Below are 19027 nucleotides of genomic sequence, written 5' to 3'. Positions count from 1 at the left end.
TGAGTGCTGTGAGAACTGTAATTATCATTGGAAAAATCAGAGCTGCAATACAAGATGTGGTGCAAGGATCAAGAATTTCTTGCAGGATGAAGTGGAGGCACTAGTTACTGTGATTGAGGCCAGATGGCAGGAGCTGCACACCAGCAGAGGTCACATAAAAGTTCCACCAAAAGAAAAGAAGAAACGCTGGAACCAACTTGCACAAAATTACTGTGCAATGGTGACCACCCCGAGATCTGGAGGCCAGTGCAAAAAGAAGTGGCATGACCTTGGTCAAGTAGTTAGTGCAAGTAATATTTTTATTTAGTCCATAGATTATGCACTTTGGCAGAAAAAAAATCAAAGAGCAAGTTATTATTTATTTGGAGAAAAATTGCAAAGTGCTGCAGTACAGCGGGACCTGGGGGTCCTGGTGTATGAAACACAAAAGGTTAGTATGCAGGTCCAGGAAGGCCAATGGAATCTTGGCCTTTATTGCAAAGGGGATGGAGTATAAAAGCAGGGAAGTCTTGCTACAGTTACACAGGGTATTGGTGAGGCCACACCTGGAATACTGTGTGCAGTTTTGGTTTCCATATTTAAGAAAGGATATACTTGCTTTGGAGGCAGTTCAGAGAAGGTTCACTAGGTTGATTCCGGTGATGGGGGAGTTGACTTATGAGGAAAGGCTGAAGAGGTAACACCTCTACTCATTGGAATTCAGAAGAATGAGAGGTGATCTTATTGAAACGTATAAGATTATGAGGGGCCTTGACAAAGTGGATGCAGAGAGGATGCTTCTACTGATAGGGGAGACCAGAACTAGAGGGCATAATCTTAGAATAAGGGACTGCCGATTTAAAACTGAGATGAGGAGGAGGGTTGCAAATCTGTGGAATTCACTGCTTTAGGAGAGCTGTGGAAGTTGGATCACTGAATAAATTTAAGACAGAGATAGACAGTTTCTTAACCGATAAGAGAAGAGGTTATGGGGAGCGGGCAAGGAAGTGGACCCGAGTCCATGATGGGATCAGCCAGGATCGTATTAAATGGTGGAGCAGGCTCGAGGGGCAGTATGGCCTACTCCTGCTCCTATTTCTTATTTTCTTATTCAATGCAATTGCAATTGTAATGTAAATGTGACCAGCTGTATATGTCCCACCCGGCTGAATTCTCGACCACAGAAAGTTGTTGAGGCTAGTTCGTTAGATAAATTCAAAACATAGAAACATAGAAAATAGGTGCAGTAGGAGGCCATTCGGCCTTCGAGCCTGCACCACCATTCAATAAATCATGGCTGATCGTTCACCTCACTATCCCTTTCCTGCTTTCTCTCCATACTCCTTGATCCCTTTAGCCACAAGGGCCATATCTAACTCCCTCTTGAATATATCCAACAAACTGGCATCAACAACTCTCGACGGTCGGGAATTCCACGGGTTAACAACTCTGAGTGAAGAGGTTTCTCCTCATCTCAGTCCTAAATGGCTTACCCCTTATCCTAAGACTGTGTCCCCTGGTTCTGACTTCCCCAACATCAGGAACATTCTTCCTGCATCTAACCTGTCCAGTCCTGTCAGGATTTTATATGTTTCTATGAGATCCCCTCTCATCCTTCTAAACTCCAGTGAATACAAGCCCAGTCGATCCAGTCTCTCCTCATATGTCAGTCCAGCCATTCCAGGAATCAGTCTGGTGAACCTTCACTGCACTCCCTCAATAGCAAGAATGTCCTTCCTCAGATTAGGAGACCAAAACTGAACACAATATTCCAGGTGAGGCCTCACCAAGGCCTTGTACAACTGCAGTAAGACCTCCCTGCTCCTGTACTCAAAACCCCTAGCTATGAAGGCCAACATAACATTTGCCTTCTTCACCACCTGCTGTACCAGCATGCCAACTTTCAATGACTGATGTACCATGACACCCAGGTCTCGTTGCACCTCCCCTTTTCCTAACTCCCTAAAAGGAAGTTAGATGTGGCCCTTGCAGCTAAAGGGATCAAGGGGTATGGAGAGAAAGCAGGAATGGGGTACTGAAGTGCATGATCAGCCATGGTCATATTGAATGGTGGTGAAGGCTGAAGGGCCTACTCCTGCACCTATTTTCTATGTTTCTATGAAAGACACCCTCTCTATTTTCATCTTTGCAGAGGAAGTTGGCACTTAACAAAAAGGGAAAGAACTTGAACAGGAGGCGGCCCAGCAAATCTGCACCCACTGACACCCTTGGAAGAGATGGTTGCTGCTTTGATGGGTCCTGCCTGGAGAAAAGCAACCACCACTGCACAAGCTGGGCCCACACTCGAGGGAGAGGGTAAGTCCTGCAAATTAGAAAGTCTGGCTTTGCTAAAAGTCAAGTACTGCACGGGCTAGCCATGCTTCAGTTCATGGGGATGTCTCCATCAGCTACATTTCGGTTGATACAATGTACTATCATTCATCGTGGTCCTTCAAATCAACACAGCCTGTGCTGTGTGAGCCGACTCATGCCACCCACCCTGCCCCCTCCTCTGCTGCTAACCATTTGTCTGTGTTCCGTTATATTTTGCAGAACTTGAGGCCATCCCTGATGATGCAGAAGAATATTCAGTCGAGGACGAACCTGAAGAGAACATCTTCCAATCCCACCTTCCAGACCAAGAGGGTGAGGGTGAGTGGATGGGTGAAGCCCCATCTCTTGTACTCACATTGGACGTGGTGCAGGTAGCGCACATTGAGTTGCGAGCCCCTTCCCTGACTAGTGGTTTGAGTGTTGGTGGGACATTCCATGGTTTCCCACCGTCCGAGGCTCGGGATTCCAGTGGGGTGCAGCGAGGCACACCCAGGGCCCCATCATCCAAGGCTGCGGGTCCCAGTGGTAGGGTGCAGCGAGGCACACCCAGGACCCCACCATCCCATGCTGCGGCAAGCCACACCGGTGGTGAGGAAGGGAAGGAGAGCATGACCGTGCTCCCCTGAGGTGCAAGATCTAACAGATGTGGTTAAGACGCTGGCAATGAGTGCAGAGAGAATTCACCTTACGCGATTACTCCTGGATACCATCAGTGGGGTGAGTGATGAGGTATCGAGACCGTCGGGAGAAGTAACAACACTCTCAAGAGAAATGGAAACGATGCCTGGGACCATGAGTGAGGGAATATCTGAGTCAGCTGAAACCAGTTCAGTGAACATGAGGGAGGGAATGTTGGAGGTCATTGAGGCACTGTCAGGGCGCATAAATGAGGGCATGTTGGAGTTAGCTGCTACAATAAGGGAACACGCCCAGACCCCACACCCATTAACAGAATCAATTGCCACTCCCACACCAATCCCCAGACCAGCCTCTGAAGGGCCCAAGCCGGGCCCTCCACATTGCCCCCTGCCCCCACCCCCACCAAACAGGTGCGCATAACCCGAAATGTTAGAAAGAATAAACTTGGTACCAAACCCAGGCACACTGTGCCACCGCCTGCGGGCAGGGGTGGTGGAGTCACCAAGACCAAGCGCGGCGGGCGGTATTAGAATAAGGTGGAGAAGGGATGGGTGCAACCTTTCTTTACTGCTGTTGTTATTATTGTTGTTACTGTTGTAACTGTTGTTCTCAAATTAAAGGTTTTTTGTAAGTTATGTAAATTTACAAGTTTAAAGTTAGTAAGTGATCTGAAAGTTTTTAAAGTGATCTTAACTGAAAACTTTAAAGAATATTTTTATTAAAGTTAAGTGCAACTGTTTGTTACATTTTTGAATAAAATATATTTTAAATTAGAACTGAATAATTTCCATTATTTGTATAATTATTAACACAACATTTGAAGTAAACAACAATCATTTCCATCATTTGTTCCATTAACACAACACAACATTACGGAACAGCTCCAAACAGTAAACATGTTGAATGTGGAATAGTTGTCACCGAATCTTCAGGCAGCAAAGCGTTCAGGGATGAGCTACTGGCGCAAGGCTCAAGCAATCGTTAAAGGGCCACGACGGCTCGGCCTCCTCCGCCGTCGTGCTCCGGGTTCAGGTAGTTGCATGGCTTCCTCGTCCTCCTGCTCGTCCTCTGCATCTTCCTCATTATCAGCCACTCTCACCGCAGGTGAGTCTTTGACTACCAGCTGCTGCTGCCTCATGATGGCTAAGTTATGCAGCACACAACAGTGAACTGACCGACAATCTCAGAGGAGTATAGCAAGTAGCCTCCGGAATAGTCCAGGCATTGGAAACACTGTTTGTGTCCTCTCTATGATGCTGTGCGTCGCAATGCGCGACATATTGTATTCCCGGTCAGCTTCCGTCCGAGTTATGGGAAGGGGCGTTACGAGCCAGGTGTCGAGGCCGCATCCTTTGTCTCCCAGAAGCCAGCTCTGCCCTTCTGGCTGCTGCTGAAACATGGCAGATATAAGGCTCTTGCATAGGATGAATGCATCATGGGTGCTCCCAGGGTATCTTGCATCGACTGACATGATGTGATGCATGTCATTACACATGAGCGGTACATTAATGGAGTGGAAGCCTTTTCTGTTCCTGTACATCTCTGAATCCTCCAAAAGGTGCTCGCAAGGCATGTGGGTACAATCAATGCAGCCCTGTACCTTTGGGGAGTCAGCAATCCTGCAGAAGCCCACAATCCTGTCACGCATTGCCTGGGTGGTCATGGGGAACTTTATGTAGTCATTCCTCCGGGCATATAGTGCAGCATACCGAATGCAGACATGTGTTGCATGTTGAGAACTTGCGCACACCCCCCCCCAGTTGTAGCTTGGAAGAATCCAGATGCTTGGAATGAAAGTGTAGCTGTAACCTTCATTTCAACTAACAAAGCAGTCCTCATGATGCTTCTAGGTTGCAGGTCTGCTTTCACAAACTCACAGATCACAGTGACAACTTCTTTGCAGAAATGCAGCCTTCTGACAGTCTGAATCACTCAGGTGCAGGTACGAATGCCTGTCTCGATATACCCGACGTGGGTAAGGCCTCCTGCCCAGTACCCTATGGGCTGTGATGTTCTTCATGCGATGACGGCGAATCAATTGACTCCGACATAGCACCATCATGCAGAAGGCTCGCACAAGGTATGTCATTGTCAGTATTGCAACCACGCTTAAATTTTACCTTTGCAAGAATCTCAAAACGGCAGGCAGGCAGGACAGGTTTTTTGTTCTCTCTCCCCAAGGTCTGTATAGACCACACCCAGGTCTGAGCAAATATAATGATCGGGAACGCCCCCCCCCGGGCTCATTTGATTCCAAGTGCAGTCTTGTGATTTCTTCTGATCGCCACTTCTCTTTCCCTCCCCGCTCCCCCTTCCCCCTCCCCCCCGACCCCCACCCCCCAAAGGCTTGTTTTGCAGCCGAGCCCCAAGCTCGTGTCACAGCGCGGGGCCGATTCTGTGGGCCCACCCTCCAGCCCGATTTGCAGACGTTCGGTGGTGGTGTGTGAGTTTCAAGAAAATGAAAACTTCAGAATTCCATCAAACTTCCATTTACTTCGTTGTAAAGTAAAAAATGTTAATCTTTATTATGCATATTTAAAGTGTTTTTGACTCCCTCTAAAACTTAGATGATAAACAATGGCGCCTTTCTGTGCTGATTTTTCAATATGCGCTGCTTTCTCTTAACTCACCAGGTGGTTTTTCAGGAGTGGCCAGATATGTCGACCTGGGGCAAACTTCGAAAAATGATAAAAACTGGCGCAGACATGAGATAACGCCCCCTATGATGTAAAAAAAAACTAACCTAAAAGAATAACTAACTCAGTTACGCTGGTGCAGCTTCCTTGGCCAAACTTTAATTTTAAAACGTACGCCCAAAAAAAGCATAGCGCCAAAAAAACAGCGTAAATCACCAGGCAAAATTGATCCCTATATTACATAGGTTTAAAGAACATTACAGTTGACAACTGGAATTAGTAAGACTAAGTTTTCTTAAGTAATTCCACACAAAATAGTTCAATGCAATTTAATAATATGCGTCTGTTACACAATATGATCTGAAACCAACACAACTTGTGACTAGAGGAAGATGACTGCTAAATGACTTTCCAGTCCTGCAAAACTTATATTAGTTGAATTGCACATAACAAGATCTTACCAGTAGGTGAAAGGTTTTCTCTTTTTTCTTTCATTTCCCTCAATCTTTCTACCATTCCACAGAAACGATTGACGGGAACGGATTTGATTTTGAGGATATTAAGATCTGTAGCATCCTCATCAAATGAAAGCAAAGGCAGTTCAGCTCCTTTGAAAAAAGTCGATGGTTTGGTTTAAAATAAAAATAAATACACAAAATAATTTAACAGTTTCATTGCTGCCAGTTTCATGGAATTCTTCACTCCTTAGGAAGGATATTTTTTTATATTGAAAATTTCAGCATTCACACTGTGAAGCTCAAAAGTCAGTGATATGCGGAATATCTAGAAGCATAGAAGTCCACAGCACAGTTGGGCCTATCTTATTTTTGCCAGTTCTTTGCTGGAGTCATCCAAAACTAAACCCACTGTGCGGCTTATAGCCCTGCATGTTCCTCCACTTAAATTATTTATCCATTTTTCCTTTAAAAGATGAGATCTCTGCATCAACCATTTCCTGTGGTTAAGCATTTAATATTGCAACAATTTTATGTTAAAAAAAATTCGAACCTCTCTACTAACACTTTTAAATTGATGACCCTTTGTCACGGACTCCCAATCAGAACAAACAGTACAACTCCATTCACCCCAACAAAACCCGTCAATTGTAAAAGTACCCCTTTCTCAGCCTTTTCTGTACCAGTATATCAAATCTCTACTCATAACTATAGTTTCTTATTCATGGCAGCATCCGAGTGAAAAGACACTATGCTCTCCATGACTTTCTATAATGGGGTGCCCTGAACTGCACAACTTCATTGCTATATTAACCTAGATACAAAAACCTTAGATTAAATTGAAGAATTTACAACATGACTTCTGTTCCACTTTTATTTTCCTTTCATATTCTCCAGTTTCTATTTACTTGGTATTCCTTAGCAAAATTTTTGTTCTTTTACAGACACACATATACATATAATACATATATATATATATATATATATATACAGGCCCGTAATTTACGTGCGTGTATGCGCCCATAAGGGTTGCGCAAGTTCCGGGTTTTCGTGCGCAAAGCACATGCATGAAAGTCCAGAACTTGCAACCTGTCTTCTTGACGGATCTAACGCATCCCCAGGAAAAGGGCATCCATGGGCAGAGAACCGGGCGATTTGCCCAAGTTCTGCCCAGCGAATGTCTGTAAGGCCTGCTTTTATCAGCAAAAGAGTTTTAAAAAAAAACATTAAAATCATTTTTTTCAATCATTTAAACATTAAAAAAAACCTGCGCAATAAGGCAATTTTATTTTTAGCCCCTTTAAAACATTTAAATTTATTTTTCCAAAAATTAAATTGTGGTTTTAAATATTGAATTAAATGGCCATTTAATTAATTTTAAATATGTAGGCCCTGAAATCCCGGCCTTGCCAGGTCCGCATGGGATACATTTGGACCCGGCAAGGTCTCACAAAAGCCGGCTTTTGTCGTGCAATGTACATGCACCGAAAAACAGCTTTTCCGATCTGTAAGATATCTCTCGACAGATCTTCCGCATCCCCGGGAGAAGGACATCTGCGCGGGCGAGATTGGGCTATTTGCCCAACTGATGCTCAGCGAATGTCCGTCAAACTCTTACGCCTGGTAAAAGCAGGTGCATAGCCTACTTTTACCAGCCTAAGAGTTTTAAAAGATAAAAATTTAATTTAAATACACATTTTTATAGTAAAAACCCTGTCCACTAAGCTAAGTTTATTTTAAAACCTATTAAAACACATTAAAAAAAATTCAAAAAATATTTTTTGTTTCTAAAACATTTAATTAACTTAAATTTCAATTAATTTTAAATATGAGGTGTTTTTTTTAAAACTTATTATGTTATGTTTAGGTGTTTTAGGGGGCTATTCTCATTGATAGTAATGGGAACTCGTAAAATTACTATCCCATTACGATCAATGAGAATACTGTACCATGATTGGCTGTCCTGGCCCACATGACTCCAGCTTCTCCATCCTTATCTCCAAGACGTGGATGTGCTGCGAAGAGTGGGAAAAGGCCTCCGACCGGAAATCAAGGCGCCTCTGGGACCACCAGGTACTTACGCAGAGAAATATCGGGTCGGAGGCTTTCGTCCAAAGGACGCCTCCGACTAGAATTTCAGGGCCATTATGTTTTTTTTTAAATAAATTTATCTGATGTGTCGATGCATTTTTTGGGGTATTCCCACACATGGCATCCCCATAAGCATGAATGGAGATTCCCTTCTTTCATTCATTGGGCCGGCTCACGTGATCCAGGAGACGCTTGCGAACCGCATGCGCCCAAGATAAGTGAGCCTCTACCCGCGGGTATTCGGAGAGGCCCAAGACCGTGAATCTCCGTACCACTAGGTTTGCGGGCATTTTATTTGCAGATTGGAGGCATTTCCCCACAGGAAGCCTCTGACCACAAATTCAGGGCCAAAATGTCATTATATATTCAAATTTAAATTAACAAATGGCTTGCAACATTCCATTTCAAAATGCATTGACAAGTCTTGTGTTACACTTGGAAGTGGTGCTGTTACAAGATATTTTCATGTTAAATGTCGTGTAACATTAGCTGCTAAAACAGTTAGCCAGTTTTTTGTGGTATTAAGTCCGCCTGCAGTTGCAGACTTAGCCACTGAGTGTCACTAGGGTGCAGCATGTTGGAACAATTAAACACAAACAAAGCTCTCAAGTGAAATTAAAACATAGAATTTTTGGTGGCCACAAACAACTCCCCTTAACTTTCTCCTACTTCAGCGTCCCACCACCACCAACCCCCCCAACCCGTCCATGCAATGCCCCCTTCAACTATCATCCCACTAGCCTTTGTAGACTGTTGACATCTGAAACACCTGCCTCCCGAATGGTTCTTTTTACGACTGCATTCCTTGCTGACAACTTGCCATACACCATCAACGTATCAGTCATCGAGTGCGTGCTCGTTTGCTTGCCCTCTTACATGATCGCCTTCTCGGGGGCACCCCGTTCCATTCACCAGCACCCTGTAAATTCTGACCTTTTTTCCCCTTCTGTCCAGCACAATGCCCACTTCTATCCAAAATGGAATTGTGCCCTTTCTCCCCCACCAGTTACCCACTGAACAAGATTTCAAATATCTCCCCACCATGAGCATCTTTTCAACTACACTCCCTATTCCTTCAGATCTCCCCCGGGCATTTCAGCACCCACCTTCCAATGAGCAAATGTTCCTACCCACCTATTGAAAAGCCCCTAGATCCTTGCGCTTGCTACAACTCTGCTCCCGCCCCCGGCTAAATCAATAACCAGCCACTGAAAACTATTGAAGATGCTCACCGCGTCCCCACCCAATCGAGCAATACTTGGTCTCTGTAACACCACTCCACTCAGCACCATATTGGCCACTTGCACCCTTCCCTGCACTGAACAGCCTTATTGCACCCCCCTCCCCTCCCCAGCATTATCCATCCTTCCCACTCTCCCCAATTACCAACATTTTGTTCTACCTCCCCACCCCCAATCCACATACCCCCATTTCTGAGCAGCCCTTTTAAAGGACAGAAAATTATTTTCAATAATTTAATCATTTACAAACCTATGAAATAAGGCAAGTTTATTTTTAGACCCTTTAAAATATGTACATTTATTTTTCAAAAAATGTAATTTTTGTTTTAAATAATTAAATTCCAAATTGATTAATTTTAAATGTGAGATGCTTAAAAAAATTTATTTTAAGTGTTTTTCTATTTTGTGGGGTATTCCCATTCATATTTATGGTGATTCTACTTATGGCTGCTATTCTCCACTGCGAACCGTCTTTTTAAATCCCTTCCCCCAGTCTCCACTCTCACCTCCGACAATAAGTGTGAGGAGCTCATGGACTACTTTGTCTCCAAGATTAAAACCATCCGTTCGGCCGCCTCTGCCTCTTCCTTTCCTTCCTCTAGCCGACCGGGCCAAACGTCCTCCAAGGAAGCCCCTGACCTCACATCTTCCTCCAGCTTCTCTCCGATCTCCCCACGTGAGCTTTCTGAGTTCATCTTGTCCTGCTCCCTTGACACTATTCCCACCAAACTCCTGACCATCCAACTTCCTTGTCTGGCTCTGTTAGCTGACATTGTTAATGGTTCGCACTCCTCAGGAACTACCCCCCTCTCCCTCAAATCTGCCATCATCAACCTCTCCTCAAAAAAAAACCCTCGATCCCTCAGTCCTTGCAAATTAACGCCCATCTCCAATCTCCCTTTCCTCTCCAAAGTCTTTGAACGTGTTATCACCTCCTAAATCCATGCCCATCTTTCCCGCTAGCCCATGTTTCAATCCCTCTAATCCGGTTTCTGTGCCTGCCACAGTACCGAAACAGTTCTCATCAAGTCACAAATGACATCCTTTTGTGACTGCGACAAAGGTAAACTATCCCTCCGAGTCCTTCTGGACTTGTCTGCAGCCTTTGACACAGTTGACCACTCTATCCTTCTCCAAGGCCTCGCCACTGTCGTCCAGCTGGGTGGAACTGCACTAGCCTGGTTCCATTCATGTCTAGCTAATCGTAGCCAGAGAATCACCTGCAACATCTTCTCCCCGCCCCTGCATCGTTACCTCTGGTGTCCCCCAAGGATCTATCCTTGCTCTGCTCCTATTTCTCATCTACATGTTGCCCCTTGGCAACATCATGCGGAACCACAGCGTCAGTTTCCACATGTACGCTGATGACACCCAGCTCTACCTCACTACCACTTCTCTCAACCCCTCCACGGTCTCTAAACTGTCAGACTGCTTGTCCGACATTCAGTTCTGGATGAGGAGAAATTTTCTCCAACTGAATATTGGGAAGACAGAAGCCATTGTTTTCAGTCCTCACCACAAACCCCGCTCCTTCGCCACTGACTCCATCCCTCTCCCCAACTTCTGTCCGAGGCTGAACTAGACTGTCTACAACCTTGGTGTCATATTTGACCCTGAAATGAGCTTCCAACCACATATCCGCAGCATAACTAAGACCGCTTATTTCCACCTCTGTGACATCGCCCGTCTCCACTCTTGCCTCAGCTCATCTGCTGCTGAAGCCTTCATCCATGCCTTTGTTACCGCTAGACTTTACTATTCCAACACACTCCTGGCTGGCCTCCTACATTCTCCCCTACATAAACTAGAAATGATCCAAAACTTGGCTGCCCATGTCCTAACTCACGCCAAGTCCCGCTCACCCACCAACCCTGTGCTTGCTAACATTGGTTTCTGGTTAATCAACACCTCGATTTCAAATTTCTCATCCTCGTTTTCAAATCCCTCCATGGCCTCGCGCCTCCCCATCTGTTATCTCCTGCAGCCCCACAATCTCCCGCACCACCACCCCCCCACAACCTCCCGCCCCCCCCCCCACACAACCTTCCCCCCCGCCCCACACAACCTTCCCCCCCGCCCCACACAACCTCCCCCCCCGCCCGTCCCCGCAACCTCCCGCCCAATCCCCCCAGCCCTCCCCCCCCACCACCTCCTGCCCCCACAACCTTCCACCACCCCAAGATGTCTGCACTCCTCTAATTCTGCCATCCTGAGCATCCCTGATTATAATTGCTCAAGCATTGGTGGCCGTACCTTCTGTTGCCTAGGCCCCAAGCTCTGCTCTCTCCCTAAATCTCTCCGACACTCTTTTCTCCTTCAAGACGCCCCTTAAAACATACCCGTGACCAAGCCTGTGCTAATTTCTACTTATGTAGCTCAGTATCGAATTTCTGTCGCATAATACTCTTGTGAAATGCTATGGGACATTAAAGGCGCTATATAAATACATTTGTTGTTGTTGATTCCAAATATATGGAACTCACCACAAGTATGAATGGTAATACCCCTACTTTGATTGGTTGGACCGGCCCACGTGATTTCAGGGACACTTGTGAAACACCTACATCCCTCGGATACATGGGCCTCTACACAGGCCTTCGCGCAGAGTCCCAAGTCCGAACCTCCAGGACCAGCAGCTAAGTTCGTAGATATTTTTCAGGTTGGAGGTATCTGCCCGCAGGAAGCCTCCGACCTCAATTTCTGCATTGATAAGTTAAAATTTTAAGGGCTTACTCACTTCCTTGTTTGCTGTGTGAGAATTCGGCATTTTGATTGGTTGCTGAGACAGCCTGTTGTCGTCACAGCAGTTTGCACAAGGGGATCACCACTTTACTATGTTGATTTGAATTACACGTCGGAAAACCCCAAGTTCTTGACACAGGGATCTCGAGATCCTTGTGCGAAGCTCACTTCGGGGCCAGCAAAGACGCCTTCACTTCACTGCTGACCGCAAATTCCAGGCCATTAAATCATTCAAACATCCTCCAATCTTCCTTCCTTCCGCTATCCTCATCCTCCATCCAGCTCCCCATTTCCTCATCCGCTCCTATCCTCATCACCCCTGCCATCCTCCTCCTCACCAATGTCCCTCCTCCTCTTCCCCTTTGCAGGTCTGCGCAACCACCCCTCTCCTCCTTCTCGCCTCCCAATTCCTCCCTTCCGTTCCACTATTCCCTTTCCCTCCTGCCACCTCCACTACTTCTTCCCGTGTAATGGATCCTGTTGACCCCGCCCTCTAACTATGCTTGTCCTGAAGATTGCACTTGATCCCGACTCAGTGTGCAACTCCACAGAAAATTGACTAATATATGTTGATTTTATTTTTATTAAGCCAACTTAAATGTTTTTCTCTGCCTCCACCAACCCATTAGTGATTTTAGAGCAGAAACACACCATTAAAGCTCCATCTAATTAGCTGAAAACTGTATCCAAATGACCAGTTTCAGCAAACAAATAGAACATATATATACATATGACATGATCACATCATTAGAGCAAACAGGTCAAATGTTTGATGTGTTTTTCAGATCAATCCAGGAAGAAGACTGTCTATCAAGATCACCAGTTAGCAGTTCATAAAAAATAAATGGTGCACCAAGGGTTCAAACAACATAGGTTTAAAAAGTAAAGCAGCTTACAGTTTAATTAAAGCTTATAAGTATTGAAAACTCACCAATAGTTTTTTTTAAATCTAGATCCTGAATCATTTGATCTAATTTTCTCTGCAGCCTCTTGTTATTTTCTGGTGTCTTTTCGATGAAATCCTTGGGCTTCATACATCGATGCTGAAAAGTTCATGGATGCATTAATTACATAACAATTTAGCTACATCCCAACAACTGAAAATATGGTTGGTCCAGCCCAAGCTCATAAAAAGACTGAATAGAATACAGTTAGAAATATATGACTTATCAGGAGCACTGAACAGCTATTAGTAAAGGGTGCACCATGCTTGACTAATTTAATCAAAGTTTTTGAGGAAATTAATAAGTGTATAGACAAAGGGAACAATGGATGTGGTACTTATGATTTGCAAAAAGTGTTGGATAAAATGCTACATAAAAGACTTGTTACCAAGATCAAGGCCCTCAGTATTAAAAATAAAGTGGCACCACGTATAAATGGATGGCTGAAGGAAAGAGGGTGAAGAATGAGCGTGAATAATTGATTCTTGGATTGGTAAGTGTTGCTATTGGTGTGACCCAGATATCCAAATTGGAACCACCCTTGATCTCAACTTAATAATTTGGAACATGGGTATGGAAAGAATAATCAAAAATTGCTGATGACACCAAATTAGGAGATAGGGCAAGCTAACAATAAATATACAAGACCAGAAGGGCATAGAGAGGTTAGGAAAGTGGGCACATAGCTGGCAAATGCAGTTCAATAGTACACTTCGGCAATAAAATGGACCTCTAAAGTGGTCCAAATACCGACCCTTGAGGAACATTAATATATTCTGATATATATTAACGACCTGGATTGGGCATTTCAGAGCATCATTTTAAAAGAATAGAGGAAATTACAGAGATAAGTTGGAGCGAAGTCATGGAAGGATCTATAAGTGATACAAATTGTTTAAATCAATGCAATGGAAGAGGGACAGCAAGTAGAGATCGGACACATGCAATGGGGTAGTGCACGGTGTAATTTTGAAAGAATTGAATAGGTGTTGGCAGTATAGCCAATATCATATTAACATAAATATTCCGACAAAAGAAATTTCACAGATTAACACTGCTGCACACCCACACCTATTTAAAGCATTGGTGGGCTGTGCAAACTGCTGCTGCACATTCCTACCCAGCTGTAACTCAACTACATTGCAAAGGCAACCACACAAATGTGACAGATGGAATATATTTACTTCGTAAGCAACCCTTAAAATAATAAAATATGTACATTTGAAAAAGCATTGCTTTATTTAATGTGAACTCCAAATATTTGTGTCAACATTATCATCATAATGACCAACTATTTTGATATAATAAACATTTTTCATCTATGTGCACTCCTTTCAACTTCTTCTGCAAGTTCTTGAATTCACATTTATAAAAGGAAACTGCCTAGCCAAAGTCGCAACATTATCGCCAATGAAAATGCAGGTGGAGGCGGTAAACACAGCATGACAAGTTTACATAGGCACTTTCCATTATAAATGTTGACAAAGGAATTTGCAAAAGAATTGTAAAAGAGTTGCATGACTAAATAATATCTGCATGCCGTAACCCAATTATCCCCTGCACTCTAAGCCTGCTTCACCTGAAGACTATACTTGATTTTAATTGTGTGAGCAGTTCTACAGAAGAACTTTGACAAGTTGTAGAAAAGGTTTTTTTTAAAAGAAAATATTACCTCAAATTTAGTCAGTTATTTGTTATGTTTAATTTTGCAATTTATTTTTATTTTTCTAAAACAAAGGAAGCATAAATGTTCATATAATCTAAATCAAGTTATGATTTTAAAAAGTTTCTGCAGTTGACTAAAAAAATCATATTCCCAATGCAATCTTTGATTGGTGTGGGGGCAGGATGTCAGGCAGAGTTCTTGGCTTCCTACCAAAAATGGCCAAATAACTCATATTCCTGCAGTGGTGTTTGGCACTGTGGTATTGTGTTATGATAGGGACAGCAGAAAATGACTAAGATTACATCTATATTGATCTATTAACTCGTGTGAAGAATACAATGAGCCCTAAATCTCATCTAAATCTCCAGAGTTGTTCCTGTATCCCTCCAATCCTGACCAAACAAGTACTGTGCACCTGAAACTACAAATTTTAAAAATAAACTGTCTATGCCTCATGGTCTTATTTTTGGTAGATAATGCGAATGAAGTGGGGAAAATAAACACGTGAATGTTCATCTGCATGGAAGTCTTTGTCTGGTAGTAGCAGGAAAACCATAGCTTTGGCTGCACGTACATACTTCCCTTTTTCTCTCAAATTGAAAGTGGATGTATGGTGTTAGCGTCTTTTATGCAAATACAATAGAAAAATGTATGCACACCACACTTTGTACACTTTAATAGAAAACGGTGTCTGTAAAAAATGTTAAGGAATTATTGTTACATGAACTATACTTACTCTCCTCTTGTTTTCAGGTAAAGATGTACTTTCATTCATTGCAGGAAATAAAGATTCATCAACATGGGTACTTGTTGCCATACACCTTTAAGACAAGTTATGCAATATTAACATTTGGACTAACTCTACGACTCCACTTATTCCAGTGTATTTCAGCCAAATATCAATCCAAATTTTTTCTTCCAAATTGTTTTCCTTATGAAAATATTTTGATTAGTGGCATAAAAAAAATCATTTCAAAGTTAAAGACCCTCACTACCCACCAGTGACTGCATTCTAAACATCCAGTTTTAAAGTTTAAAATAAAACCTTACTTTATTACCTCACACACTGACTGTAACTCATGTTTAAGCATATCGAGTCTGGAATTTAAATATATAAACAGGCAATATCATAAGAACATAAGAAATAGGAGCAAAAATAGGCCATTCGGCCGCTCGAGCCTGCTCCGCCATTCAATAAGATCACGGCTGATCTTCGACCTCAACTCCACTTTTATCTGCACTATCCCCATATCCCTTAATATCTAAAAATCTATCAATCTCTGTCTTGAATATACTCAACGATTGAGCCTCCACAGTCCTCTGGGGCAGAGAATTCCAAAGATTCACCACCCTCAGTGAAGAAATTTCTCATCTCAGTCCTAAACGGCGGACTCCTTATTCTGAGACTGTGACCCCTGGTTCTAGACTCCCCAGCCAGAGGAAACATCCTCCCTGCATCTACCGTGTCAAGCCCTGTAAAAACTGTGTATGTTTCAATGAGATCACACCTCATTCTTCTAAACTCTATAGAATACAGGCAGAGTCGACTCAATTTCTCCTCATAGGACAATCCCCCCATCCCAGGAATCAGTCTGGTGAACCTTGTTGCACGCCCTCTATGGCAAGTATATTTTTCCTTAGGTAAGGAGATCAAAACTGTACACAATACTCCAAGTGTGGTCTCATCAGGGTTCTATATAAGTGCACTGCAATTTTCACCTGGTATTATCCTGACAATTTATTTTCTGAAAGCTTTCTTCTTTTAATTTAAGAGATAAAATACTATTAAAATCATATTGTAACAAAACACAAATATGGTGGGTAAAGTAAGCTCCATCTTCATTATAATACAGCCCACTAAGCACTTCACAAGCCATCAGGAGATGCATGCAACATCTTACAACAAAGTGGCAAATGTCATAAAAATATTGGGTGCAAGGTCCAGTAAGCACTTAACAGATGGTGTTAAATGAAGCGTGTTATACTGCAGGTGGGCAAGTATCAAGATTAGTCACAACGGCAAGATCTAAAAACCTACATTCCGAAAATTAAAATGGTCTGTATAATGGAAACAGACAACAGGTTATTACAATTTTATACCTTCTAACCTTTATGTTAGCATTATGGTGGCAACTATTGAAAATAACATTTGGATAGAACTATTAAATGAAGTAACATTAACCAACCCGCCCATTTATATTTCACATTACAAACTGCCAAAATCATTTGTGTAAAAGTTAGTGCAAGCAGCTGTTTTTAAATTATATAAAGAATTAAATGTAGCCTGATGACTTCACAGACCATCATTTTGAGTTTTGTTCCATTAGAAAAATGGTAGGACTTGAGAAAAGAGCTTCTCGATTACAATTTCAAAGCAGTTCTAATCAATATAGCATAGCATGACAATCCATATCTACTGGCAACTGTTGAATGTGGCAGAGATCCATGATCTGTGGAGATGACATGGTCACATGGCTCCGGTTAGGGTGGAGTGTAGAATGTTTCGGTGCAAGAGGTGTCTAAGTTGTGTGGGGCAGACTGGTTGGGCTGGGTGCTCTTTAGCTTTCCACCGCTGTTCATCGGTTTATATGTAACCTTCAGGGCTGCTGACCGAAGGCCGTGTGGCTCTTTGTCAGCCGGCACAGACACGATGGGCCAAAATGCCTCCTTCTGCGCCGTGGATTTCTATGTTTCTATGACAAAAAGAATAAGGAAGGGACGTGGATAAGAGCATACCATGAAAATAAAGGAAAAAGCAATTAAGCCAGAAGGAAGAAAAATTACTGGGCAACTGGTACAAAGCCCCAAAAGAGAGTATTTGTTTGGTCCTAATAATAACCCTTAAATTATAGCTTCAAAAAGCCTTTGACCTTTCATACATATATACACACGTGTTGTAAGGTTGTAAAATGACAAGCATAGCAGAAACAACACATCCCAGAAATGCTATTTAATTGTTTTCCCCAAGAATTTATGCTGGTTATAATCAATGTTTTTTTAGTGGAACATCAAGTAGCAAAAGTCCATCATAACTAAATTAAAAGTCACTTTACTCCAAAATTACGTCTTGTGGAAAACTATTAAGAACAAAATCAGTAAATAACATTAGAAAGATTTAAGGCTTGCTGAAGAACAGTTGTGAGGCTCTCAATTTAGGTATTAAATTCCAAAAATCCATTAAGATAAAATCACACTGAAATCTGCATTAGTTCTTGGATTTTCAGGGCCAGGTTTTAGCCCGAGATGCTCCTGTTTTTTTGGAGCAACTAGTTTAGAATGGAGTATCTTAGAAATTTGAATTCTCAGCATTTAGTTTGCTCCAGTTCTAGTCAGTTAGAACAGTTTCACTTTGGAACCAAATTTTTTTTTCCAAAAGGGGGCGTGTCTGGCCACTTACGCCTGTTTTCAAAGTTTAGGCAGTGAAAACTTACTCCAAACTAACTTAGAATGGAGTAAGTGAAGATTTTTGTACGTTGTCTACGCTTTAGAAAATCAGGTTACAAATTAGGCGTAGGGAATGGGGGGTGGTGGGGGTGTTTAAAGGGAAGTTTACAAACATTAAACACTTCAGTTTTAAAAATAAAGAGCCATCATCAATAATAAATGAAAAATACATCAATAAAATCAACCAATAAATCAATCAAAAAAAAATAATAAAAAATAAAAAAAATGTTAAAAATCAAATAAAAAAAACATTTTCTACTTACCGACTGCAGCATCGGGAGTCCTCCAACAGCGTGCTGGGACGGTCCCGCCAGTGTGTCTCTGTGACGGCGGGAGAGAGAGGGGAGGGAGGGAAGGAGAGAGAGAGAGAGAGAGGGGAGGGAGGGAAGGAGAGAGAGAGAGAGAGAGAGGGGGGAGGGAGGGAAGGAGAGAGAGAGAGAGAGAGAGAGAGAGAGAGAGAGAGAGGGGGGAGGGAGGAAGGAGAGAGAGAGAGAGAGAGAGAGAGAGAGAGAGAGAGAGAGAGAGAGAGAGAGAGAGAGAGAGAGAGAGAGAGAGAGAGAGAGAGAGAGAGAAAGAGAGGGGAGGGAGGGAAGGAGAGAGAGAGAGAGAGAGAGAGAGAGGAGGGAGGGAGAGAGAGAGAGAGAGAGAGGAGGGAGGGAAGGAGAGAGAGAGAGAGAGAGAGAGAGAGAGAGGAGAGAGAGAGAGAGAGAGAGAGAGAGAAGGAGAGAGAGAGAGGGAAGGAGAGAGAGAGAGGGAAGGAGAGAGAGAGAGGGAAGGAGAGAGAGAGAGGGAAGAGAGAGAGAGAGTGGGAATGGGAGAGAGAGAGGGAAGGAGAGAGAAAGTGAGGAAGGAGAGA

At 43.1% G+C, this 19027-nt stretch overlaps 1 protein-coding gene across 3 annotated transcripts in view; it reads right to left on the bottom strand.

The window, feature by feature from the left end:
• mcph1 (microcephalin 1) overlaps nt 1-19027 on the bottom strand; it is a 433479-nt gene that overhangs the window by 386480 nt on the left and 27972 nt on the right. For all 3 annotated transcript variants that reach the window (XM_070884907.1, XM_070884910.1, XM_070884908.1), the window contains exons 5-7: nt 15464-15548; nt 13049-13160; nt 6050-6196 (exon numbers count right to left, since the gene is read on the bottom strand). In XM_070884907.1, coding sequence (XP_070741008.1) covers nt 6050-6196; nt 13049-13160; nt 15464-15548 — 344 coding nt within the window. The remainder of the gene's footprint in view (nt 1-6049; nt 6197-13048; nt 13161-15463; nt 15549-19027) is intronic.

The sequence above is a fragment of the Pristiophorus japonicus genome, chromosome 7, assembly GCF_044704955.1.
Source record: "Pristiophorus japonicus isolate sPriJap1 chromosome 7, sPriJap1.hap1, whole genome shotgun sequence".
NCBI lineage: Eukaryota > Metazoa > Chordata > Chondrichthyes > Pristiophoridae > Pristiophorus > Pristiophorus japonicus.
This window is presented reverse-complemented; position numbering and strand designations above follow the sequence as displayed.